Here is a 27,904-nt window from a genome sequence, read left to right on the forward strand (position 1 = left end):
CAGTGGTGCTCCTAAAATACTTAAGAATCTGTCATGTGATTTATAAGATGAGTTATGATCTTGCCAAATATACCTAACATCTGACATGTACAACATTCCTCAAACAAGTGGAGAAGAGAGGGCAGAGATTACATCATCAGACTTCTGAACTGAACTTTTATGCTTTCTATCTAGCTGTGTGACAAACTGGCAATTGTCACCATCCTTATTATTATATGATTATAATAATTATTACTTGCCATCCCCTAAGGTTTCTACCCTCACTCATTAAGAAAGTGGATAAAATGTTTGCTGCAAGTGCTAAACTAGGCTATTTGCAGTCTAACCTGTATTATGCTGCACAAAGCCCCCACACTGTAGCAATAGAGAGAAATAAAAGACAGCAGGAGTGAGAGGAGAATGGTCTTGAAAACAAAGTACACTCCTACTTGAGTTGACATGGAATAATAAAAAAAAAAAAAAACTTGTCATATCATCACACTACACGATTTAGCAGCATACTTTGCTGACACCAGTCCAAACAACTTTATTATCTATAAACAACTTCGCAATGAACACTGAGAGGAATTAAATAATTCAATGGTGACAAATCGTACATCAAAGTGTACCCAAAGAATATAACAAGTGTAATGGAAAAATACAGATGCATACCAAACTGTCAGTTTTTATGCAGTCAGTTTTTCTTTATAAAGGAATGTCCTTTCTCTCTTGGCGGTGAGCTAAATTGGAAAAAGCTCTTGAAGCTCTCTGGTTCTAGGACAGAATGGAAGAGCTTGTCACCTTCGGGACCCACAGCTAAGAAAGGAGGAGTGGTGTGGGGAGAGCGCTGTCTAATTATTCCTGAGGGGAACAAGTGTAGAGACCAACGTTAGTCTTTAACAACCACATAAATGGTCTGCTTTATATTACTTGTACAGAATACTAACAAAGTTGGGCAGGTATGTATAAAGATGCTCAGAATAAAATATTGGTTTAATGCAATGAAACATTCTTCGAAATCAGCATATTTAATCCTAGACTTATGGCTAAGAATGGGTGCAATGTACAAAAAATGTTTTAGACTTTTCTGTACTTTTAAATGGGCAGGTATTTAAGAATGCTTTTCAAAGTTTCTCAACCTATTCAGAGTAGTGAAATGTGGCAGCAGTGAGAGTAAAATGTCCAAAAGACCTTACCCTTTTTTTTAAAATCATATAATTTATAAGTAATCAAATATTTATGCTGCCTCACAGCTCAAGGATCCCCTGTTCAATCCTGAGCTCAGATTACAATCTGTGCAGAGTTTCGCATGTCCCAGAAGTATGCCAGTAGGTGGGCTGGCTACTGAAAATTGGCCCTAGATGTGAATGAGTGTGTGAATGTGTGGTCATGGTGCCCTGCAATAGACTGGCATCCCATTCAGGCTATATTCCTGCCTCATGCCCAGTGTTCCCAGGTTAGGCTCTGGATTGACTGCAACCCTGACCAAATGATTACTGAAGGTTAATGGATGAACAATGTAATAAGCATTGCAATAATGGCAGTAATTATATATATACACACACGCACACTCAATGAGCACTTTATTAGGAACACTATACTAATACTGGGTAGTGTCTCCCTTTGCTCTCAAAACAGTATCAATTCTTCTTGGCATGGATTCCACAAGTTGTTGGAAACATTCCTTTGAGATTATGGTCCATGTTGACATGATTTCATCACGCAATTCCTGCGAATTTTTCAGATGTACTTTCACGCTACGAATCTACAATTCTACCACATCCCAAAGGTGTTCTATTGGATTCAGATCCAGTGACTAGGAAGGCCACTGAAGAACACTGAAATCATTGTCATGTTCATGAAACCTGTTTGAGACAACTTTTGCTTTGTGACATGGTGCATTATCGTGCTGGAAGAAGTCATTAGAAGATGGTAAATTGTGGCCATGACGGGATGCACATGGTCAGCAACAATACTCAAACAGGCTGTGGTATTCAAGCCATGATTGACTGGTATTAACGGGCCAAAAGTGTGCCAAGAAAACATTCCCAACACCATTACTCCACCTCCACCAGCCTGGACTGTTGACACAAGGCAGGTTGGGTCCATGGATTCATGCTGTTGGCACCAAATTCTGACCCTATCATTCTGCTGGACCCTATCCAACAGAAACCAAGATTCATCAGACCAGGCTACATTTTTCCAGGCCTCAACTGTCCAGTTTTAGTTAGCTTGTGCCCACTGCAGCCTCAGCTTTCTGTTCTTGGCTGACAGGAGTGGAACCCGACATGGTCTTCTGCTGTTGTAGCCCATCTGCCTCAAGATTCGACGTGCTGTGCATTCTGAGATGCTTTTCTGCTCACCACAATTGTACAGAGTGGTTATCTGAGTTACTGTAGCCTTTCCGTCAGCTTGAACCAGTCTATCCATTCTTTGTCTGATCAACAAGGTGTGTCCGTCTAGAGAACTGCCGCTCACTGGGTGTTTTTTTCTTTATTGCACCTTTCTGAGTAAAGTCTAGAGACTGTTGTGTGTGAACATCCCAGGAGATCAGCAGTTTGATCATACAGTCAAAATCACTGAGATCACATTTTTCCCCCATTCTGCTGGTTTATGTGAACATTACCTGAAACTGCTGGCCCATATCTGCATGATTTTATGTGTTGCACTGCTGGTGTACAGGTGTTCCTAATAAAGTGCTCAATTAGTGTGTGTGTATATATATATATATATATATATATATATATATATATATATATATATATATATATATATATATATATAATGTATGTATGTATCAAGAGATCAAAAAATAAATATGACACAACTGATCAGAATTTCAACATTCATATCCTGATATTTACATCTAGATGTGTTAAACAACTTAGGAAATGGCACATTTGGTGGCAGACCACCCAACTGTTAGGTGAACAAAAGTATAGGAACAGTTAGTCTTAAAGTAAATAACACTTAATATTTGGTCGCATATCCCTTGCTTGCTATAACTGCATCAAGCCGGTGACCCACTGACATCACCAAACTGTTGCATTCTTCTTTTGTGATGCTTTTCTTTTTATTTGTTTCTTGTTATTTGTTTTGGGGGTTTCTCCCTTCAGTCTCCTCTTCAGCAGGTGAAATGCTGCTCAATTTTGTTAAGGTCTGGTGATTGACTTGGCCAGTTTAAAACCTTCCACTTTTTTCCCCTGATGAAGTTCTTTTTTGTGTTTAAAGTGTGTTTGGGTCATTGTCTTGCTGCATGATTAAGTTCCTCCCATTTAGATTGGATGCATTTCTCTGTAAATTGGCAGACAGAATGTTTCTGTAAACTTCTGAATTCATTCTACTGCTACCGTCATGAGTTATAATCATCAGTAAAGATCAGTGAGCCCGTTCCAGAAGCAGCCATGCAAGCCCAAGCCACGACACTACAACCACTGTGCTTGACCAATGAGCTCATATGTTTTGGATCATGAGCAGATCCTTTCTTTCTCCACACTTTGGCCTTTCCATCACTTTGGTAGAGGTTAATCTTGGTTCCAGAACTTTTGCGGCTCATCTCTGTATTTCTTTGCAAATTCTAATCTGGCTTTCAGATTCTTACTGCTGATGAGTGGTTTGCATCTTGTGGTATGGCCTCTATATTTCTGCTCTCAAAGTCTTCTTCAAATGGTGGATTGTGATACCTTCACCCCTGCCCTGTGGAGGTTGTTGGAGACGTTACTGACTGTTGTTTTCGTTTTTTCTTCACAGCTCTCACAATGTTTCTGTCATCAACTACTGTTCTTTTCCTTGGCCGACCCGTTCCATGTCTGGTTGTTAGTACACCAGTGGTTTCTTTCTTTTTCAGGACATTCAGATCAGAGTTACTGCACAAGCATTGGGAATAGCCAATACTTGTGCAATGGCTCTGATCGATTTTCCCTCTTTGCTCAGCTTCAGAATGTCTTGTTTTTCTCCCATAGGCAGCTATCTAATCTTCATGTTGGTTTATCCTTATTAACAACAAATGCAGTCTTCACAGGTGAAACCCAGGGCTCAAACCAAGAGTAGACATTCAGAGCTGTTAATTGTTTAAACAATCAGTCTAACAGGGCACATCTGGGCAACAAGAAACACCTGTCAGTCACATATTCCAGTATTCCTGATCACTTGAAAAATGGGTGTGTTCAAACAAAAGGTGCCATGTTCTAAATTGTTTAACATAGCTAGATATAAATATCAGGAAATGAAAGCTGAAATTCTGATCTGTCGTCTTATCTTTTGATCACAAAACATCAATGTATGGGGAAAAAAAAATAATTAGCCTTCCTGTTCCAATACTTTCATGTATATACACACACATATACATACATATATATATATATATATATATATATATATATATACACACACACACACACTGTATACAGGATATATGACATGCCTTATGAGACATGACTAGTTTACTATGTGTTTTCAACTTTAGCACTACAGAGGTAGTAGCCAGAGATTCCTGTCATTTTCTTTTCCATACCTTGACCTCCTCTTGGCGTTCACTCAACCAAATCTTACCACTCACCAGAGGGGAAAACATGGGCAGCCTGGTTAGGTCCATCTTTGTCAGAAGCCTCCATGGTACGTAGCCTCAAAGTCTCAAACAGCCCCTGAAGCTTCTGATACTGTCTGTTTCTCTTCACCAGAAGTTCTGAAACCTCACTATATTTTCGCTTATATTCCTCCAGCCTCTGGACACAGCGCGAGAAAATTTAGCCTAAAATACTTGGTTCAGAAAAGCAATCAAACCTGATTCATGTTACCCAGCACACATAAAAATCTACTAGGATTAAAAGTATTCAGTGAAATAGTAATAACCTTATTCAGTGAGGCAATCTCCTCTCGCATTGCATTCAGCTCATGCTCTTTGGATTGGTTCTGCTGTGCCATCACCTTCTCCATTTGGCCAACTTGCACCTCTGCTCGGGACAAACTGTACTCCATGAGCAACCTTTCTTGGTTTACCTGAAGCACATTAATCCAAAAGTATATCAAGTAGGCCCTGGCTCACAGGGTTGCACTTACAACTAACACTCATTTCAAGCAAGTACTGTGAATAGCTAAGCATTAAAACAGTTGAGTACAAAAGTATGTCTCTTCCATGGTTTCTCTGTGAAAAAGGATGATCTACCACTATTTTGCAATTTATCTACAAAAATGACACCATAACACAGATATAGTCTGCAAACAACACGATAATATACAACACGACAAAATCAAAAGTAAAGCTGTTTGAAAAGAATCCAGAGAAAGGAGTCAGAGATGTGCCATAAGCCTCTCAGTCACCGAACCTGACAGAGCTACTACACATTACAGAGCTATTACAATTTTTTAAACTTTCCAGACTTCATATATTTCAGTTTAATAATAATTTTATTATCATTAACTGTATTGTAAAAAGAGAAAATACATGCGATGTGCATTATTGATACAGTATTAGTGCAGAAAATAAGATAATGTCTTAAATCAACACATTTAGAGCCTTTATGTCTTGTGTTTTACTTTGACAACAGAATGCTTTTTGCAAAACATGTTTCTAGATTCAATCCTTAGCTTGAGCTACTGTCTGTCTGGAGTTTTACATGTTCTCCCTGTGTCTGTGTGGGTTTTCTCCAGGTTCTCTGGTTTCCTCCCACCTCCCTAAAACATGCTGGTATGTGAATTGCCCCTAAAATTACCAGTAGGTGTGAATGTGTGTATGCATGGAATGCTGTGACAGACTGGTGTAAAATCCAGTTTGTATTCCCACTTCATGTCTGTGTTCCTGGGATGAACTCTGGATCCACCACAGGATTAAGCAGTTACTGAAGATGAATGAATGAACATTCTGGTATGAGTACCTTTAAACTGTAAATTTTTCCAGACTTCTAGAAATCAGTGAGAAGTAAAGTGATGTGTTTTTATTTATTTATTTTTTTGTATTGTTTGTACTCAGATGTAAGTGGGTGATCTTGAATACAAAGCGAACCTGGTATGTCCAAAAGGCCAGAGCTCGATGGCTGATATCCAGAACGGTCTCAGGTCGCAATCCTACCAAAACCATGGCCTTGTATTGCTCAGAAGGTGCCAGCTCAGTGCGCACGATGTCCAGTTTTCCTGACAGGGCAGAGGAACAGGCAGGGCAGATGGCCGGAGTGCGGCTGAACTCACCGGAGCCGTGCCGATCACAGAAGATATGAGAGCAGGCCGTCACCCAGGCGAAGCCGCTCAGCCTGCCTCGACACTTGGGGAAATTACAGATCAGGCTGTAGTCATACATGGACATGGCTAAACCAGGAGGAAACGGGAAAACAAAACAAAACAAAACAAAAAAAGAGACACAAAGATGAATCGCGAGTTGAACTGAGATTAGCACCCAAGCTAGTAAAAGGGTAACTCTGGGGCTAGAGCTAACCGCTAAACACCTAGCTAGCTAAAACTGAGTTTTGCTAGTAGCTGCTAGTAAATAAAACAATATATATAACAAGATAATTAAACATAATTCAACTATTACCGCTATATCGTGTGTATTTGACTCGTTTAATACATTTAAGGCACACAGGCCCTGTTCAGTAAGACACCATTACCTGACATTTCCAAACCCGCTAAACGGCTGTCAAGTACTTAGAGCTTTTGTGAAGTAGGGACCTCATTATGGTGCATTCACAAGCTACCTGATTTACTGTAAACGCTAGTTCCCGATCTAAGTCGCACAAAAACATCTACTCAAGTTGTAATTAGAGGTGTGAGCTTGGGAAGTAATTGTAATCAAAAGTGTCTAGTTCTTCATAACTTTTTGGTCATTGCGACGAAAATGAAAGTTAGTGGTCATTGTTTTATTTTTTTTATTTTTTTATTAAATACAACTTGTAGTTGTCATTGTTTAAACCAAAAAACATGACTAAACGTACATCTGTAAGCTTTGTTTGCATTACATACATTTCTGAATTGCTGGGAAATGTTAAAAAGATACCAAAATAAATCAGGATACTTAAATGGCCAACATTAGCAGTTTACATGAACGCAAAGACTTCATAATTACAACTTGACAACCGGGGTCATCCGACGAGCACGTGAAGGCAGCATTAATTTATTACGCCTTTAATGTGCTGGGATGACGAGGAACCCGGCAGTGTTGTAAATGAGCTCGCGAGCTCTCGGGGCGGTCGGTGATTACGTCGCCTTTCAAACGTCTTGAAATTTTATTTTAAACTTCACCTCCTACAACATCTTTAAGCACTGTGCTTTCTGAGAGTTCAAACACACCCTAAATAAACAGGCTAAAGAGATAGGTAAACTCAGAGATCTGCTTCAGGGGGTCTATGTACAAATTAGTTAGGATGGATATGTGTGTGCTGCATCTAATTAAAAATGGCTTTTCCCTTCATCACTCCTCCACGTGGTGTATGGGAATACAGGCGGGGTGAAAGGGAGGCATTGTGCAAGGCAGCAATGGATCCCGGGGTGCAGAAAGAAAGATGCTCACTCAACTGTGTCCAGGTCGCCTTTGTTGGAAATTCCCTTCCATTCACTGGCTTTTAAATAGAGCTCCACATATGCGGACACACTGAGGATGTGACGGGAGGTCGGTTCTCCTAGAACTTCACTCAGTTAGAAAGGCACATGCGTGAATTGATTACAAGTATGTAGTATGAAGTATGTAGCTCTGTTTTCTTGCACAGTTGCTTTCTGCTGATGAAGGACTTTAAATTTCTAGTAGTTGGATATTTATGTCCTTATTGTTATCCGTCTATCACTAAGTGTCTCCCTTTGCATACAGAAAAGCTCTCTCGCTGCTGAAGTTATTAGAATTATATGAGTAATTCTCTCCATTATTTGGGGCATCACTCGTTTGTTTGGTTGTTGTTGTTGTTTTTAATGGTGCTGGTGCTTCAAGGGTTGCTTACACTCAGCGCCTTTTACACTTTTTTTGTTCGGAATTACAGAGTGTGATTAATTATATGAGTATAATTTTGCTTTCTGACAGTAAAGAGACTGCCTTTAATTGCTTTGATGGTGTGAGAAATGCGATGCGAGGGATCAGGAGAGAAAGAGAGACGGTGTTCCACGCTATTGAAATGCAAATGTCAGTAAAGAACAAGGAGAGATTGTGTGTGTGTGTGTGTGTGTGTGTGCATGCATGTGTGTGTGTGTGTGTGTGTGTGTTTGGGAGTAGGGGTACATGCACAGCGTGCAAGTTTGAGAAAGAGGGGACTTGTTGAGGAAATAACACCACGCGCACTCGCCAGCTCGCACCGCAGCGGACGTCACGGTTGCTGCTCCGCGATCAGTGCGCGTGTTAAAGTTATCGATTTGTGTTCCAAATAAAGTGTGCTACATGCGTGACTTTGCGTTGATGTCGCACAAATTGGGAGTGTGTGGTGGGGAAGTTTTATAGTCGCTTTCTCGACTTTTATTGTCGCTTTTATTGACTAATTCACGACAGCGCGAAACCTCGAGGAGACCCGTTGACTCCGGCTGATGACCCCGTCACTCGTCGAGCTCTGGCCGTGAATCATGTCGCGCCGAAAGCAGAAACGACCGCAGCAGCTCGTTAATGCGGATCCGGGGGGCACGCGCCTGGCATCGCAAGGTGAGAGATTTATTGGCTTCTTACAACCGTGTGCTGTTTGAATGAAGAGGTGCTGCAACAGCAAGGAATATAAATAAATGAATAACTGTTCGTTGTTAGCTTTCCTGAATACACAATCATATCTGTGATACAGAATATTTATTGACCCATATATATATGTATATATATATATATATATATATAACACTGCCCATGGAATGTTATATTATATATATATATATATATATATATATATATATATATATATATATATATATAATATAAAATTCCATGGGCAGTGTTATATTGTCAAAGACCATCCAATCTCTTCCTCTAACCCGGAACGTTAGTTTGTATACAAAAATAAGACTTAAACTCAACCTTTGGCGAACTTCAAAAACTTCCCCAAGTTATGGCTACGGTCCCAGAACGTTAGTTTGTGGTTACAAAAAACTAGCACCTACAAGCAAACTTACAAAAAACTAGCACTACTAAGGTTCCTTGTCAGTTGTCCTATAAGCGTAAGAGAACGTTTTAAAGTTCTTAGAACGTTTCAGGAACAGCGCTGACATTGTTAATAAACAAAATATAACGTTCCCAGAACGCTGTGAAATGGTTCCCAAAAAATAAACAAAGGGGAAGCAAACGCCAGCGTTATGTGTTTGCTGGGAAATAATATCGATTTAATATATAATTCATTTCACCCATTTTATATGATAAGCTTGCACTGCTATGTAGCCAAATTAACTGGCACTTCAGATGTTCTACTTTGAGTTCACAGAAAGTGTGCACTTTACCTGGCCAACGTGAATGATGAACTTGTTTAAATTTTGCTGCCAGACCACAGCAACAACACAGCTTTGATGACATTATATCACAGTTGGTCCACTTCTGTTCAGTACCACACAGGCACTAGATATGGTTAATAGCATTAGTTCCATTTTGGCACATATTCAAAATATGGTTTAAAAAAATTAAGATCTGGCTATTTATTGTAACATATATAGGATATTTGAACACAATGCTTCATGTCTGATCTTTGCAAGTCTAAACTCAACCATATTTGGCCATACCCTGCTATCTGGGTAGCAACAGCACCGTAATGGCTGTAGTGTGTGATTCTGTTGTATGTAGTGAGTGGGGTCATTGTTCAGGAGATTCTGCTCAGATTTCTGCAGTGTATATGGTACCTGATCATCCTGTGGCTAAGTAATAGCTTAAGATTTGTTTCTGAAAGAAGATTGGAAGATTTTTTCTTGAAACTCGGAAAGAAAAAAATCTAAATGCCAGAGGTTTGGTTTTGACCATTGTGTAACTATAGTCATTACTTTGACGTGCATCATTCAGGGGCCATAACTGTGTTATCTTTTTAATAGTACCAATTTTCCAAGAGACTTCCAGCATTCTCTGCTTGACTGCTGGGGGTCTTTTATTCATTTAGAAAACTTTACTATTCACTGTGAATAAGGTGTAGGCTATAGGGAGGGGAAGAAGGGGTTTTTTGGGTAAAGATTAATCTCTTCTCTTTCTATTCTCTTTTTCCTCTCTCTTATTCTGTTCCCTTGTGCTCCCCTACTCTCTACTCAGTCGGTAAACCCCCCACCTCCCCTGATTCTATTCACCACATACCCCTACTCAGTTGGGGGTTCCATTGAGTAGGATGCAGATGGGTAAAGAATTTCTCAAAGATACAGAACTACTAAAGGTGTGCTTTGCCGATTCAGTGCACTTTCTTGACTTGGCTGACATGGTTTGGCTGAATCCATTAATGTTAAGATGATTTATTTATTGAGATTTTACAGGTGTGGTGACATAACATTGTGTACAGTTATTCAAAGTGCACTGGAGAGTAGGGTAGTCTGTCACTCAGCTTTCCAATTCCCAACCCCCGTCTTTATTTTCTTTCTCTCTGCTGAAGATTCTGAAAGAATTTGACCTCTGGGCTCTAGAGGTCAGATCAACTGGCCAATCAAGGCATGAAGACAGTGCCCAAAACCCATAGTATAGTCTGACCTGTGACCTTGTGTCAGGGGAAGGATGAATGAAGAGATGAAAGACAGAACTGATGGAAAGAGTGCTAGGTTAAGAGGGTTATGGATTGTAGTGGTGATACCCATTGTCCTCTACAATGTGTTGCCATAGCAGCAAGGTGGTCAGTGGCCTGTGGCAGGAGTAAAGAAAGAAGGTTGTTCATCAGAGACTGTTTCTCAAATCTGTAAGTGGGGAAACTTGTGAGCGTAAAATATATATATATATATATATATATATATATATATATATATATATATATATATTTATAATTAGGTGATGCACCTAAATATATTTAACCAAAAGAAACATGATGCATAACAACCTTCAAACTGCAGTTCACCAAACACCTGCAGGACTCATCTGTAGCAATGTAATACAATTACCAAAATTAAGACAAATGATAGATGTCAATCAAAAATTGTAGATGAAGTTCTCTAATATGAAAGTTTGTTAGAACTGATTCTTAATTTAGTGTTCTCTCGATTTTCTCAGATCTATCCAAATTTAGGGAACCGATGAAAAAAAATGCTTAATAAGCACAATAAGCACGTTCTAGGACAATCTGACTCTGCAATAAATGAGGGTTGTGAAGAGAAAGGTACACTGTTTAATTCCCATACTTCTGTATTATTGTTTTACAGATAATCAGCTGGCTGTGAAGTCACCATCAAACTCTCTTGCTTCAGAACCTACCTCATCTTCCTCATCATCTCCATCCCCCTCATCTCTCCAAGATTGTCAACCTCCCCTTGCCCCAAGGCCATCACCTGGTGGCCTGCATGCCCCTTCTCTTCCCAATGAAAGTTCCTCTCCTCCACACTGGCCCAGTCATATTGTCCCTTACACCACATCTCTTCCCAATACCCATTCTTCTCTCTCCCCAGATTTTCCACACCCTTCCCTGTCTTCCCAGACTCACTCCCCTCCTCCTGTCCAGCAGAAGGCTTCCCACATTCCTGTACACCAGCCTCATTCCAACATATCCTCTCCTCAGATGGGTATCTCAGCCACAACCAACAGTTCATCCTCCACATCTTCATCATCACTCAATGCTATTCCACATGCAAGGAGCCCTAATTCCACACAGCAACCCCCTTCCAGTCTACCAGAGGAGGTTCATGTGCCACCTACCCTGGCTGTGCTTTTAGAAGAACTTAGGGTCTTGCAACAGAGGCAGATACACCAAATGCAGATGACTGAGGAAATCTGCAGACAAGTGCTACGTTTGGGTGGAGTAATCACCAACCAAGATACAGCATCTCTGGAAACCTCTCAAAGAACCTCTGAATCTCTCTCACCTTCACTATCCACTTCAGGTCCTTCCCAATCTACAGCCTCTTCCATATCCTCCTCTCTTCCAACATTAATCCCAGAATCTGTTTCAAACCTCAACATCTGTAATACTAATGGGCACAAAGATTCTTATTCCTCTTCGTCATCCACACCATCTTCTTCCGCCTCATCTCTGGTGTCCTCAGGAGCTTCTGTGCTACCTCTTTCTTTGTCACTGGGTATTCCCCGTTACCTCCATGAAAAGTCCTCAAACACATCATTGAGCCAGACAAGTGCTGTTAGTTACCAAACTCCTTCTCTGCTCACCTCTAGCACACAGGAGCAGATGCCACTCAGCTCTGCTGTGGGAACCTCAGCTGGGTCATTGAGCACCTCAACAGGGCGCCAACAACATGTCTGTCGGTTTTGTGGTAAAGTTCTGAGCAGTGACTCCTCCTTACAGATTCATCTGAGATCCCATACAGGTGAAAGGCCATACCAGTGTCCTGTCTGCCTCAGTCGCTTCACTACACGTGGGAATCTTAAGGCCCACTTTCTGCGCCACCGTGAGCAGAACCCAGAGCTGTCACTTTCCCTACTCCCACCTGCTCTGTCAGAGCAGAACCAGTCAGGCTCTGGGCTTGTGGCAGTACAGAGACGCAGGAAGCGCCGTGCAGAAGATGAAGAACCTTTTGCGGTTAAAGGTGGTGTGAGTGTACCAGATGGCTTAGCTCTTGGTTTTTTATCTGGTTCATCTTCTCGCTTGTCTTCTTCCTCTCTGCCACTCCCTCCCAGTGTAGATTTGGCTCTCTTGTCCACTGCCCATTCTCTGTTACAACTCAATCGTGCATCTTCTGCAACAGTGGCATCTGCTTCAGCTAGTATACAGTCTTCTTCTGCATCTACCACCCCCTCTTCATCTTCCTCTTCTATAACAAACCAGTTTAAAGGTGCTAAACAACAGAGATTTGATGAAAATACCCCTCCTCACTCCACCATACATCCCACTTCTCCATACTCTCAATTGGCCCACCTCCCCAAGATCCTGTTCCCCTCGGGTCCCTCTCCTCATCACCCTGGCCTGGCCCTCCTGCGGCCTCCTCACCTTCCCTCCCCTCACCCCCAGCTCACTTTTCCCTTTTCCCCTTACCCCAAACCCCAATCTTCATCTCCCTCCTCCTCCTCTCCATCTTCTTCAACTGCTACTTCGGACACCTGCAAGCTCCAGAGACTGGCACAGAAGTTAGAGAAGCAGCCTCCATCAAAACCCTTTAGTGAAGACCAGACTAATGGCATTACTCAAGCTAATGATGTTTCCACCACCACAACCACAAATACTATCTCAGAGTACAGGAGGGAGATGATGACAGCCTTGGGTCTAAATCCTAATCCCAACAGTGATTTGAGCACCCAGAGCATCTCTGGATCAATTCCCTCCCTACCATCCCTGGTGCCTAACCAATGCGGGGTTTGTCTGCGCGTACTTAGTTGCCCCAGGGCACTTCGTCTTCATCAGGCCACTCACCTTGGTGAGCGTCCTTTCCCCTGCAAGCTTTGTGGTCGCTCCTTCTCCACTAAAGGAAGTCTAAGAGCTCATCTAGCCACCCACAGAGCACGTCCACCAAATACACGCACACAGAATTCTTGCCCACTCTGCCAGCGTAAATTCACCAATGCTGTGGTACTACAGCATCACATTCGGATGCATCTAGGGGGGCAGTTGCCACCAGAGGGCAATGGAGATCTGGGAACAGAGGAACAAACTGATCAAATGGGCAGTGTTGTATTGCCAAAGACCATCCAATCTCTTCCTCTTAATATGAGTATGAGTGTTTCTTCTTCTATTGCTAGCACACTTCAGTCAAGCACTGTTTCAAAAACTAGCACATCACCTGATGCAAAACAAGCAGAAGATTCAGATGCATGTGACAAACCAGTTAGTCAAGTAAATCCAATTACTGATCAAGTCTTAGAGAAGCAAGACCCCACTAGCCCATTTACCAGTGATAGCACATCTGCTAACTCCTCTCCTTTAGAAGAAGATCCTGACAATGACGCTAACCCAAGCGGTGTTAGTGATTATAGTCTCAGTGCTCTCAAAGCTCTTCATAATAAGCCTCAAACTTGTCCTGTAGTAAGTAAGACTAGGGAAGATGATGAGAACATTCCTCTCTCCCTCTGTACGAGAACCAGTTCCCAGGATTCTTTGCCCAACAGCAGAGACTTCACAGGACCTTCTAATCTGGTGGTCAGTGAGCCGAAATCCAACCCTCAGTCTGCAGCTCTTGATCTTTCTCCAGCACTCACACCACCCTCCAGCCCATCCCATCAGCCTAAGCCAGAGCTCAGAGGAACACAGAAGGCCATGCCTGTTAATGGAAAGGGCATGGATCCTGAGCTCAGTGAAGGAGGTGAATCATTGCCCTCAATAGTCACTAATGGAGCACCAGAGGAGGAGAGTGAGAACACAATACCTAGGGATGTTCAAGATTCCAAGAGGAAGGAAGGGGTTATCAAACCCACAGAGATAAATCATGGAAATTGGGTTAAAGATGAAGTTGAAATGGCCCAGCCAGATACTCCAGTGATTCTACCACCGCCTGCTCGTTCTGAGAAGCCCTACAGCTGTATGCACTGTGGCAAAGAGTATGCCAGCCGCAGTGGACTAAAGGTAAGGTTTCGGCAACATGTCTGTATCTGGCATTGCCATATGTGTTGAAGCTTAGTTTGTAACACATTCCATAATTGTTATAAAACTATAAATTGTTATTAGTTTAAAGTAGATATTGGAACTGTGTAACAAAATTTATTAGGTCGTTATTACACGGACATTGAAAAACTAACTCTCTCGCTCTCTCTCTCTCTCTTTGTGTGTGTGTGTTTTCAGGGACACATGAAAACCCATAGCGGAGGAATGACCAATGAGCTGAATGCATCAGTTGTTCCACAGTCCGCAGAGGGAAATTATAAAGACACTATGGAGACTAGTCCTCATGCTTCCAGTGGAAACCTGCAAGAAGACAGAGAAAATGGGACGGAAAAGACTTCAGAAAAATTGGCCTTAACAGAGGATTCACTGGCTACTGCTGGTTCAGCAGATGGAGGACAGGAACCTGAGGACAGGTCCTAAAAGAATGTAAAAGAATGCAGAGACATAGTGTTTGTCAGTTTTTAATCAAACATTTTTACTATTCTTGTGTTAGATGTAGCTCTTAGATTTGTGATATTGTAGAATAATAGTGATTCTGTTAACATGGTAATATTAGTGCCTTTTTCTGAAGACAAGGAAATATTCAAAGGTTGAAAAAAATGGTGGTATTTGTATATTACAAATTATACAATATGTTGAATTCTGACCTTTTACAATAGATATAATGCCAACATAAGTAAGATTATTTGAAGACAAAAAAGCGTTTGCATACCATATCATCAACACTGGTCAGCTCTGTAGAGATGGACAAAAATGGAATCCAAACTTTTATTTCTTTTCTTTAATGGTTTTCTCTCCCTTCATTGTAACTATAATGCTTCTGTATGAACTGGATGTTATTCTATGTAGCAGCACTGCTCTCAACATGTCTTAAAGTCTTTATTAATGAGGTTTTATTTGAGTAAAGTTACACTGTAAAATTTAGTAAACCAGGTCTTGTAACTTACATATAGTACATCTCGGTATGCCATTATTTTTATTGGATTCATTACTGTATCCCTTGTCCATATTTTACTGAAGCATTGTCCAATATTGTCCAGGTAATGTAGTAGGATGAAAGTTAGGACTAAGTTTTACACACCAGAGCCGCTTCAGTAAGCATGATTGACTTGAGCAACGACGAGAATGATGATTGTTCAGGTACTAAAATATCTAGGCAGAGAGATGACTTGACCTGTATCAGCAAGCACCCTGATTTCATTTACAGGCATTTAGTTTGTTTGCCCAAATGGTCATTTATAGTCTCCCTTAAATTACTCAAGAAAAATGCTGCCCTTTGAACTCTATTTTGCTCACTTAGCTTTTTTACTTTGAGTTCCCCATCACTGTTGCCTTTTAAAAAAATTTTACTTCATTGTTTTGAAGGTTAGGAATAAAAGCCGAATGAATGTCATGTCATTCAGATAAATACTTGTGTGATGTGCTTTTATGTGTGTATGTAGGTGTGTGTAAACCTTGTAGCAAACGTGCCAAATATTGTACTTGTAATATTGCACACGTGTTAAGAAGAGAAAGGATTCTGTGTTAAAAGTCCTGAATTTTAATTCAGCCCAATTTGGTTGAATTACCAAATGAACAGGAGAATGACTGCCATAACAGTCATTCTTCTGTCCATTCTTTTAGAATGTGTGTTTGTGTTTTCCAGCCTCAGTACTCTGTGTATCTGCCCCAGAGATCTTTTGTGTACTTTTTTTGGTGCCCTTTCAAAGTCTATTTCCTTTCATATGGCTTAGTTCACCAGATCTGTGGTGTGCATGTTGATAGGTATATGTGTGTATGACTCTGTGTGTGTGTGTGTGTGTGTGTGTGTGTGTGTGTGTGTGTGCGCGCGCGCACGCATGTGTGCGAACTTGTGCACTGTGATTGAGTGTGCAGCTGTAGGCACCCCCTCCACTCACTCCCTCCTCTCCAACACCCTCTTTCTGTGTCACGCTCGCTTTCATATGCTCTCTTTCATTTTCTCTTTCATTCTCACTCTTTCAGCTTCTTTCCATCCTCTACTCCTCCCTATGTAATGGGACTGACACACAGGAAGCTCTAATCCCTGCACAATGATCCCCTTACCCCACCCAAGCGTCTCTGAACCTGCGGTGAAGGGAGGGGGGCAGTGGGGACCAACCCAGCCAGCTGTCCCCAAAATGCCTCCTAATCCTGCTTCTGCAGAGCCCTTGAAACCATGACAACTGGTAACCAAGGAGAGGAATGTTGAGGTTGAGAGGGAGAGAGACAATGAGCCCAAAAAAGGGTTAGAAGTTTGTCCACACACATTCAGAAGCGACACAAGGCATGTCTCAATCAAAAGTACAGGATAGGAATAGACTTATCACTGAATGATAAGGGAAAATAAAAAATGCATGAGTTATTAAGTAAGCAAATGGTGAGTCCTGATCACAAGTTCTCTGTGCTTGTTTTTTTCTTCCCCTGAGATATATTGTTACTATTACTACAATGATTATATTAATTGGTTTAATTAACCTTGAGGTCATCCATGTGCCATGTGGATTAGATGTGTTCACTGAGTAACCACACAAAACGTTATTTCAGATTGTCTGTGTTCTGAGGAAGCATGAATAAATAAATAAACAAACAAATAAATAAATAAATAAACAAATAGCTTCAAGCTTTAAACTAAGCTTTGAAATATCAGAAAGATTCTACATTTAAAAAGCTCAGCGTATGTGAGTGTTTTTCTTTGTTAATCTATTTTGGGAACTGTTTAAGCAACAGTACCACTAAGGTGCAGTAGCAGGTTCAATCCACGGGGGGGAGCAACAGGTGCACTGTGGAAAATGTGATGGTGCAGGATTTTGAATCCTTGCTACAGTGAGCTACAGTTAACGATTAAAAAAAAAAGTTTTTCAGAACTATCAGGTGTAAACTCTGGTTTACTCCTTAACGTTACTGGGTGAAGGGAAATTAATATCTCTATTGTTTAAATTGTAGTTTACGGTTATTCATTCTCCTTTGCAAGCTACTAAGCCCATTAGGTGTGTCATGTACTCGTAGAAAGCAGAAGTCCATCAGCTGATCAGCCTTCAGTAGCTGCACCTTCAAACATAAGCGCTTGAGAGAGAGAGAGAGAGAGAAAGAGAGAGAGCTGACAAGCTGTACAGGACAGGAGCACAGGAACCAAGACTGACTCCACTCTGTCATTAAATTCTCAAAATGGCTTTTAAATCTCTGTCATTCTTCTTAGCTAACGTGAATGAGAAGTAAAAGAGCGGAAACAAACAGTGCTGATTCACCGAAGAGCCACGAGCCTTCCGCTTTACCGTACCGTTATTCAAGGTAGGCTAACGTTTCCATGGGAAACACCAGAGCCATGTTCTTTTAAAATAAATATCCGACAGGAGATGAGTAAGGCGAGGTTGGCTAATTCTAGGACTAAACTTTCTCTGTGGTGATTATATAAACCTTATGAACATAATGGACACAAATTCGTAGTTTATGAAGCGCACAGGTTATGAGGAAAATTAGGATAAACTAGGGGTTAATCAATGGAAAATATCAACTGACAATGTAAACAAGTCAAAGACAAGACTTCATACCTAAGTATCCGGATATTCTACTGTTACCCAATGACACTGTCTTCACTTATAGCCCTTATACACCTGTCTAACAAGTCACAATTTTTAATTTCATTAATATAAGTTTTGGTACAGAATGTAATCTTAAATTACTTATTCCTGTTTTTTTTTTGTTTTTTTGTTTTTTTTATTTTTTTTACCCTGGTTTATAAGAGAGCTTATCAGTGTTGGCTGGACCTTGCCCTCGCTCAGGTCTATAAGACATCAGGAAGCAGCAGTTCTCACTCCTTTTCCTAGAGGCCTTACCTGTTCACCTCCTGCTGTGTAATGCATTTCTTTCTTCCTTTCTTTCCTGCTATATTTTAACATACTTACAAAACAGGATAAATGTGCAACAAATTATAATATTATTTTCAATCAGAAATTATATTCATATATTTATACAGTATATGTGCTGCAATTTGTTCTTGGAATTTTTTAACAACGGGGAAAATGTCATAAATCACAGCGGTAGCTTAGGTGGATATAGTATATTAACTTTAATCTGAATTTTTTTTGTTTGTTTCGTTTTTTAATACTGGGACCTTCTCATCTCCATCTTTCAATATGCCTTGTAGTAGCAATTTCTCTGCCTTACCACAGTGTTTGCTGTATGTTCTCAGTTTTCTTTTGGTATGAAAAAACAATCATCTCTGCATGTTTATTACATGTTATTCACTTATTATTCACTGTATTAGACTTTATGTAATGATACGAAATCATGACCCTCCTAACATATTTGAACCATTCTTGGAAAGCCATATTTATAAACTGCATAGGAAATCATTGTCAGCATCTTTCTTAGCAAAGTTTAACCAAATTTCTGTTAACGGTCCACTTTTTAATTACGTGCACTGTTTTTAAAAAAAAAAAATACTAGTTATACTCAAAATGCTCTAATTTTGTGTGTGTTGACTATCTGTTTATAAACTCAGTGATACAGGCTACATGTATATGACATATTGTCTGTGAATCTATGTAAACTTCCTGGCATATTTTCTTGTGTTTAACTCACATAGAGGCAGCAAAACTTGTCAGCTTTCAGAAGAACATTTTCTGTCTTTGTGTGTGTGTGTGTGTGTGTGTGTGTTTGTGAGAGAGAAAACCAGAAACATTTAAGTTTGAATATTTAATACCACAATAGCTTGATAAACCTGTTAGTCATGATTTGAGTCTTGATTTTCACAACTGATCTGCTCCTCTTCACTGATGATAAATAACTGTACTTGAAGCACAACCCTGTTGAATAGAGTGAATAGTAGATGTTTTTCTCTCCTTCCTTTAGTATCTCTCTCTGAGCCCATTTGTTTACTCACTGGGAAAAAAAGCCATTTAGCCAGGCCACTAATGGCTCCCTAATAGCCATCTGCAAGATCAAATAACAAGTGTGCCTGTGGACCAAGGCCTTTAATGTAAGATTTTGTGTATATGTGTGTGTCTTATGAATACTAAATATAATTTATCTCCCCCTCAGATGTCACTTCAAGACGGCTAACTTGGACTTAATCTGACTTTCATAAAACATTTGAATTTTATAAAATTGACTGACAGCAAGTAGGTCCAGTCAGCATCTCAGTCATCCACCATTCTACTAATCTCATGACAAAATGGCCACCTATAGTCCTGCCTCGACACAAGAATCTTCCCCAGAGGTAACCAGTGGTAACCTGAAGGGAAGTGGTTCTCAGGAGTCAATGAAACTAAAGAAAGAGATCTCCCTGATCAATGGTGTCTGCCTAATTGTGGGGAACATGATTGGTTCGGGCATCTTCGTCTCACCTAAGGGTGTGCTGATTTATAGCGCTTCCTATGGCTTATCATTGGTAGTGTGGACTATTGGTGGAATTTTCTCAGTGTTTGGGGCTCTGTGTTATGCTGAGCTGGGAACCACTATTACCAAGTCTGGAGCCAGTTATGCCTACATCCTGGAGGCCTTTGGAGGTTTCATGGCCTTCATTCGTCTTTGGACATCTCTCCTCATCATCGAGCCCACCAGCCAGGCTGTGATAGCTATTACTTTTTCTAACTACATGGTGCAGCCGATCTTCCCTACATGTATTGCACCTTACGTGGCCAATCGCTTGTTAGCTGCAGCCTGCATATGTAAGTAGACAAACTGTGTGTATGTGTTTGTTCCCATGTGTGCTGGTGTCTGTCTGTTTGTCAATGTATTCTAGGCAGAATAAGATGAGTCTCAGAGTTCAGGAGTTTCTAGTCTTTTCAGCTCACTATATTCATTTGACATATGGTGACCCCGTGGAGGAATTTAGGGAATCTAGGAAATCTAGAATCAATGTGAGAAATCATAAGCTAGGTTTTTCAAAAGGTTGCATGCCCCTGTCTTTCAAAGTATTTGTTTTTTTGTACATATATGTATGATTCATTTTTATCCAGCAGTGGTGGCTCAGTGATTAGAAGGTTGTGAGTTCAAATTCTGGCACTGCCAAGCTGCCGCTACTGGGCCATAGATCAAGGCCCTTAATCTTCATCTGCTCAGCTGAATTGCATGTTGTTTTGGATGAAAAACATCTGCCAAATGAGTAAATGTTGTAAAAGTAAATGTCCCAAACGTCAGAATGGTTTTGAGAAGAGGAAGAATACGTACAGGAAAGGGTAGTGAAAAAAAAGTGATGATTGATCAGCCCAGTGGAGAGGCACACTGTGGGAGAATGAGAAAGAGGAACAGAAGAACTGAGGGAGACTCAAGACAAAGCTTTTGTTTATGTGTGTTTTTAGTCATTGGGACAGTTATTAGTGTAAAGGCAGTTTACCTGACAGAATATTTGTATACTGCCCCCCAATTAGGTAATTATGACTAAAATGAAAGTGACTTATGCTAGGATGAGGATACAAGACATAGACAGGAAGACAGGAAGTTGAATGAGCGTGTAAGTGGAAAGGAAAAGGGAGGGAAGGAATTATGTCATGTGCATTTTACTTCAGCTGACAGCAGACAAATGACTCACTCTCCAAAGCTCATATGATTCTCTCTCATGTAATATTGGATGTCATTTAATTAATAAAGTCTGGTAGCCCTTATATCCATGTCAAATTTAAAAAAAAATTATAGTTATGTTTGAATCATTTAACAGTACCTGAGGACAGAGGGTGTGGCCTTATGTGACTTATTAATTGGCCATATAGTACAGAACAAATAGTACAGAACAATAAAGTACAGAACAGCCTGTGGGTCTGGGATCTCAGGAGAACATCATTGTTTGTGCAACCACCTAGTATTTCAAGGAGGAGTTCTCTTAATTGACACATGTATTAGATCTTGGTGTGAAAGTAGAAAAAGTGACTAAGGCTTAGTCAAAATGTACCTTTAAATAACCTTAGTTTAGGTGAGTTCAACTCTGTCTCACACACACACACACACACACCCAGATAAGAGGTTGTTTTGAGGATGTGAATGTGCTGATAGGTGGAAGGTAAAGTCCTCCACATTAAGACTCTGACCCTTACTCTAATGATAGCTCAGCACAGAAAGAAAGAGAGAAAGGAAATTAGAGAGTGCGAAATAAAGAGCTATGCCTAGCATGTTTCTTCTCTCTCTCTCTCTCTCTCTCTCTCTCTCTCTCTGTCTCTCTCTCTCTCACACACACACACTCACACACACATGCATGCACACACACAGAGTCAGAATCAGATTTCAGTTACAAGTGCACGTTTCAGATTAAAACATTACTTATTATTGCTCAATTTAAGTTCTTGTGTCCCTAATTAACCAATGAACATTCATTAACTTAAAACCAGTGGATCAGCTAGTTAGTTAATTGTGTAATCTGGAGATGTTGTTGAAGTTAGCTGTTGTTGAAAAAGCCTGTATCAGATGGGAGTTGGGATGGAAATGGAGGATATTGTATGTCTTTGTGTTAATCATGCCTATGTAAACAGTAAAACTGAAGATTAGCACATGTGATTGACTCTTTAGATGGACCTTTTGCATGCACTTATGGGAATAAACACTGATAACAGTACAGAGATAAGATGGCATTAGAAAGAAAGAGATAGAAAAGACAGATATGGTGGAGTTTTATCTCGAAGGACAGCGGGAAGGTTCCCCTCCCTAGAAAGAAAGAGAGAGAGAGTGAGAGATTTTTGTTATACATTTGATTTATCCTTTTCTCAGTAGTTCAGCAGGCCTGGGCTCAAGGGTCTTCCCATTATAAATATCCACCAAAAAGAACAGATGTGCACACTTTGTTTTTCTTGCATTTTAGGGCTGAATATTGAATTCTTTAGGGCTATCAAAAGCCAGTAGGCACCTAGGGAAAAAAAACTGTGTGAAGTGAGTCAGTCAGTCAATATAAAGTTATAGCTGAGAATCATAATAACTGTGGTAGGTTCCCATAAAAGATATCCTAGTTTCTATATCTATTTTTTTCTGTAAGTGCTGTGCTAACCATTTTTTCACTCACTGAAAAACCAGCAGGACTGCTGATGTCAGCGGGTCCACTTCCTTAGCCCAAGCAGACTACCTTACAAAAAATACATACTCATGCACACCACAAAGACACCACACACACATGATCTGTATGTATTAGCCCCATGGTCACTAATCTAATACCAAAGAACAGATACACATTGAGTCAGACAGCAGCTTTGTGACACTAACCCTTTTAAAGATTAGTCAGGTCAAGTGGCTTTTATAGTCATTTCAACCATATACAGCTGGTACAGTACACAGTGAAACGAAACAACATTCCTCCAGGTCCATGGTGCTATATAAAACAACACAAAACTACATGAGATTACACAGAACTAACTGAAGATTACACAGACCTACACAGGACTACATAAAGTGTGCACGTGTGCAAATGTGCAAACAGTGCAAGTCAAGTACAAATTTCTTAAAACAGAACAATAGGCACAGTAAAGGACAGTGCAGCGCTGACTAGTACACAGGTCTATGTGGGTAAAGTGGATATTTATGGATATGTACTATGATAAACACAGTGTTAGCAGCAACCGTGCAGGTGGTAAATACTTTTTTTTGTGTACGGGCTTTTAGCAGCAATTTAAGAAAGAAATGTGCACAGATTGCAAAGGGAGTGAAGTGGTGTTCAGTTGATGAGTGTGTATATGTGTGTGTGTGTGTGTGTGTGTGTGTGTGTGCATGTTAATGTATGTGTATGTGGGTTGGTGTCAGTCCAGTGTCTGAGTAGTGAGGAGTCTGATGGCCTGGAGGAAGAACTATTACACAGTCTGGCCGTGAAGGCCCGAATGCTTTGGTGCCTTTTGCCAGAGGGCAGGAGGGTGAAGAGTTTTTGTGGGGGTGCATGTGGTCATCCACAATGCTGGTGGCTTTAGACATTACACAGACATTACACATGTGGTGTAAATGTCTGTGACGGAGGGAAGAGAAACTCTGATGATTTTCTCAGCTGTCACTATCCACGTGTCATTGGCGAACTTGATGATGTGATTTGAGTTGTGCATTGAGTCAGCAGAGTGAACAGCAGTGGACTGAACACACAGCCCTAGGGGGGTCCCAGTGCTCAGTGTGATGGTGTTGGAGATGCTGCTCCTGATCTGTACTGACTGAGGTCTCCCAGTCAGGAAATGCAGGGTCCAGCTGCAGAGGGAGGTGTTCGGGCCTAGCCAGCTCAGCTTTCCAATAAGGTGCTGAGAAGTGATTGTGTTGAATGCTGAGCAGAAGTCTATGAACGACATTCAAACATATATGTCCTTTTTGTCCAGGTCAGTGAGGGCCAGATGGAGGGTGGTGGCAATGGTGGATGTGATTATATACATGGATCAAAGACAAAAACTGAAAAGAAAAGAATGAAAATTGTTAAATGGAAATACTATTAAATGATCAGTATTTGAAATACAATTCACATTCTTGAAAGAAAATTTAAAAGATAAAAAAAAAAAATAGTCACATAACTATTGGCACATTATACACTTTAAAATAATTTTATAATTCTTACAGTGTGATTTCTGTCCATATAGTATGGCATTTTTTAGATATCTGAATAACAAATTATATTTTAATGAGTTGAATTTCTGTTCATTTCAATTCAAATGTATTTTTTTTTACATTATTCTTGTAAAATAACTGTATAGTAAGCATTTAGACCAGCTATTTCTTTGCTGTTCTAAATAATATATGTTACATGTATTTGAGTGTATGTGTAATAAATCTGGAAATAATCTTCAGGTTTGCTGACCTTTGTGAACTGTGCCTATGTGAAGTGGGGGACTCGTGTACAGGACTTTTTCACCTATGCTAAAGTCATCGCTCTCATTGCTGTTATCATCACAGGCCTTGTCAAGATATTCCAGGGTAGGGAAATTATTCTCGCATTATTTACTACCTTTCATTATTAACTGCACTCACTGTACACATTACTGTTACTGTGTGTTGTCTGTAATTATTTCAGGTTACACACAGAATTTCGAGGGGTTGTTTGAAGGCTCGACCCAGGACCCTGGTGATGTGGCTCTAGCGCTGTACTCAGCTCTGTTCTCTTACTCGGGCTGGGACACCCTCAACTTCGTCACTGAGGAGATCAAAAACCCTGAGAGGTGAGGAGAATTAAAAACTATACACAATCTTTATGCTGTCAAGACTTATGCTGTCAAGTAAATTAGTTAAAAGACAGAAATGTATAGACTGTCACATACATCCAGTAATGAATGATAAAAGAATGGTTTAGATCAAAAAGTCTTTTGAATGAAGGCCAGCTTTATTAACTGGTTTAAAATCTCATTTAGGAGAAAATCACTGTCTAATGATTGATGAGTTACAAACAAGAAAAGAGGCAATTATAGTTAGAGAAGTGTGAAATCACAACACTGAATGTAAAGGAGGATATAGATGACATTGTGGTATATAAGAAAGGGTACAGTGGTTAGCTGACTGAGCATGAAATAAGTAGCAGGCATGTGACAATCTGCTGATCATATGCTCTTGCCGGGGTTCCAAAGTTAATCATTTGATCTGAGGTCCTCTTTAACGTACCCATTCACCCATAAACTGGGCTCATGAGCCACGCTGGGTGCATTATGCTAACAGCTCAGAATTTTAGATACTTGAAGTGATTAAGAATTGGACTTGGAAAGCCGGTCTTAAGTCCTCTTGAAAGCATTGTAGCTACGTTTTTATTTGTATCCAGTAGATGGTACTGAAACCATTTCAACATCCTCTGTTGCCCCCTGGTGGGCAAATTTGTGTAATACAGGAACCTGCCACTGGCCATTGCCATCTCCATGCCCATCGTCACTGTGATCTATATCTTGACCAATGTGGCCTACTATACTGTTCTGCCAATCCCTGCTATTCTGGACAGTGATGCTGTAGCTGTGGTGAGTGCTCCCACTGGAACTGCCACACTCATCGATTAACAGTATAATATAATACAGTAATTCTCAACTGGTAAGTCATGAGCAGCTAGGGAGTGTGTCAAGGGTATAGACTTTTTCCTATTTAAAAAATCAGACTTTAGTTATGATTAGAAAAGCACTGTTTTGGTTTTGGATATTTATTCCCACCTTGTACCCAAAGCAGTTAGAGACGATGAATGAATGAATTTAATAATATTGTATGTTAACAGCATTTTAGTCCTTGTTGCACTTGTTGCAGTTTTAGTGCATTAGCTCATAGCCCACTGCACTATTCATTTTTTTTTTTTATAAAACCAATTAGAACAGTGAGAACGGTAACACGGTTCGGTAACTTATCAACATAATGATAAATGACAAAGAACAGTTGAGAACCACTGATATGATTACTGATACGGAAAAATGTGCAGTATGTCATCAACTGATGAATTTAAATTTCTAGACATTTGCAGATCGAGTATTTGGGATATTTAACTGGACAATCCCGCTCGCTGTCGCATTGTCCTGCTTTGGAGGATTAAATGCGTCTATCTTGGCTGCCTCAAGGTCAGTAATGTGCAAATGCATCTCTGTATGATTATCATGTATTGTGGCATTATCATCATGTGTCTGATGTGTCATGTGCATATCATTCTGCAGGCTGTTCTTCGTGGGCTCCAGAGAGGGCCACCTGCCTGACTACCTGTGCATGATTCACGTTAGCCGTTTCACCCCTATCCCTGCCCTGCTCTTCAATGTCAGTCTCTCTTAAACACCTCTGTCTTACTGTGTATGAGCGTTTAAAGTGAACAGAGAATGAGAATGAGAGAGTTTGTGTTTGCATGTGCCTAGCCATTAATGCATTCTCACATACAACTCACAATATGCCACAGTTTGTCTGCTTTTTATTCTCTGTCTACTGTCTTCTTGATTTCATTCTGGTTACAGGTCCTACTGTCCTGTATTAATATCTGTAAGGAGACTACTTTAGACAAGAGACTTGTGAATCTGTGTGCATCTGAGTAACAGCTTTGTGCTGTGTTGTGCTGACTGACAGGGTGCCATGGCTCTGGTGTACTTGTGTGTGGAGGACATCTTTAAGCTGATCAACTACTACAGCTTCAGCTACTGGTTCTTCGTTGGTCTATCCATCCTGGGTCAGCTGTACCTGCGCTGGAAACAGCCAGACAGACCACGCCCACTGAAGGTATGCACACCATCTGACCTTGTAATCTTCCTGTGGATTGTACTGTTATACCATTGCTGAATTCTTCAGTCTGATTGATCAGAAGGTGTTCATTAATTTTCTATAGCAGCAGCACTGAAAGTAGTGCCAGTTGTAATTCAGTTGTAGTGCCAGTTGTTAACTCTTTGTAACAGTTAGAGGTAAAGCTGTTCCTTTAATTTTTTTTAACCATGGGAAAGATTTTTGTTTAATTAACTTCAAGAGAGAGAAAAATAAGAGAGGCTGGTGGGGGAACAACTCTTTATAGTTGGCATAACAGGAACTAACTTTAGCAGATGTTCTACAATGTTAAATGTAACTATAAACAGTTAAATGTGTCTTTAATTAACAAAACTGTAATTTTTAATTGTAATTGCAACTCTTGTGGTATTTTATTCCTTACTTATGATATGTCCAGTACTTATTCCTCTTTCAGAAATAACCCCAAACTAATACATTCTCAGAATAGACCTGTTATGTTAGACCTGTTATGTTCTCTCCTTCACTTTCACAGCTCAGTATTATCTACCCAATTATTTTCTGCCTTTGCACCATCTTCCTTGTGGTGGTCCCAATCTATAGTGACACCATCAACTCTTTGATTGGCATCGCAATCGCCCTATCAGGCGTCCCCGTATACTTTCTGTGCTGCTATACACCAGCCTCCCGTAGACCACTGTGGCTTCGCAAATTTATTGGTGAGACTCACATTACATAAATGTTGTGTTTATCACTAAAACAGGTTATTCTGTTTTATTCTGTTAAATAAAATTTTCACCTAAACGTATGCTTCTTTCTTATTTTCAGCATCATCCGGCTTGCTGATTCAGAAGGTTTGCTTTTGTGTGCTTACTGAGATGGACACTGATGAAGGAAAAATGCAGTAGAATGGGACTGATAAACATGGTTATATGGTACAGAGATTTCCCCATGATGTGGTTAGAATGATTGACAAGTAACACCCAGTAGGTCATTTGATTGAGGTAACAAGCTCTTTGGGTACTGTTTTATGCAGATACCTGAAAGACCATTCTTAAAAACATACACATTCCTTGTGGGAAAAATAAATGTTCATTTCCTATTGCAAATAGTTTATGATGACTTGTATATTCTCACTTGTTTTCAAGTTCTCAGGATTTTTCAGCCTATTAAATTTTAATTCAAGGGTGCCCAGGTTTAGATCCATGTCCTAAATGTAGGACACGAGG

At 40.2% G+C, this 27,904-nt stretch overlaps 3 protein-coding genes across 7 annotated transcripts; 2 read left to right on the forward strand and 1 right to left on the reverse strand.

The window, feature by feature from the left end:
- Window positions 1–488: 488 nt before the first annotated feature.
- On the reverse strand, window positions 489–6,672 carry LOC113540382 (E3 ubiquitin-protein ligase CCNB1IP1). Of its 2 annotated transcripts, none has more exons than XM_026936834.3 (5): window positions 6,579–6,672; window positions 5,981–6,279; window positions 4,831–4,977; window positions 4,538–4,703; window positions 489–840 (listed from the first exon to the last, which is right to left on the reverse strand). In XM_026936834.3, the coding sequence occupies exons 1-5, from the start codon at window positions 6,583–6,585 to the stop codon at window positions 674–676; spliced, it is 786 nt and encodes a 261-aa protein (XP_026792635.1). In that variant the 5' UTR covers window positions 6,586–6,672; the 3' UTR covers window positions 489–673. The 2 variants fall into 2 exon arrangements, with proteins under 2 accessions (XP_026792635.1, XP_026792636.1); XM_026936835.3 differs by having other exon boundaries at window positions 6,506–6,615.
- A 446-nt stretch (window positions 6,673–7,118) lies between these two features.
- si:ch211-212k18.5 (sal-like protein 4) lies at window positions 7,119–16,281 on the forward strand. 3 transcript variants are annotated; one of them, XM_026936826.3, is made up of 4 exons: window positions 7,119–7,633; window positions 8,438–8,584; window positions 11,236–14,537; window positions 14,754–16,281. In XM_026936826.3, the coding sequence occupies exons 2-4, from the start codon at window positions 8,509–8,511 to the stop codon at window positions 14,994–14,996; spliced, it is 3,621 nt and encodes a 1,206-aa protein (XP_026792627.3). In that variant the 5' UTR covers window positions 7,119–7,633; window positions 8,438–8,508; the 3' UTR covers window positions 14,997–16,281. The 3 variants fall into 3 exon arrangements, with proteins under 3 accessions (XP_026792627.3, XP_026792630.3, XP_053089429.1); XM_026936829.3 differs by having other exon boundaries at window positions 7,119–7,576; XM_053233454.1 differs by lacking the exon at window positions 7,119–7,633 and having other exon boundaries at window positions 7,659–8,584.
- A 1,251-nt stretch (window positions 16,282–17,532) lies between these two features.
- Window positions 17,533–27,784, forward strand: slc7a7 (solute carrier family 7 member 7). Of its 2 annotated transcripts, XM_026936352.3 has the most exons (11): window positions 17,533–17,864; window positions 18,317–18,427; window positions 19,617–20,245; window positions 24,309–24,434; window positions 24,532–24,676; window positions 25,333–25,456; window positions 25,935–26,038; window positions 26,132–26,228; window positions 26,529–26,678; window positions 27,211–27,394; window positions 27,504–27,784. In XM_026936352.3, exons 3-11 carry the CDS (start codon window positions 19,750–19,752, stop codon window positions 27,581–27,583), a joined length of 1,506 nt encoding a protein of 501 aa, XP_026792153.1. In that variant the 5' UTR covers window positions 17,533–17,864; window positions 18,317–18,427; window positions 19,617–19,749; the 3' UTR covers window positions 27,584–27,784. The 2 variants fall into 2 exon arrangements, with proteins under 2 accessions (XP_026792153.1, XP_026792152.1); XM_026936351.3 differs by lacking the exon at window positions 18,317–18,427 and having other exon boundaries at window positions 17,534–17,864.
- The last annotated feature ends 120 nt before the right edge of the window (window positions 27,785–27,904 follow it).

Source organism: Pangasianodon hypophthalmus, chromosome 4, assembly GCF_027358585.1.
Source record: "Pangasianodon hypophthalmus isolate fPanHyp1 chromosome 4, fPanHyp1.pri, whole genome shotgun sequence".
Classification (NCBI taxonomy): Eukaryota; Metazoa; Chordata; class Actinopteri; order Siluriformes; family Pangasiidae; genus Pangasianodon; species Pangasianodon hypophthalmus.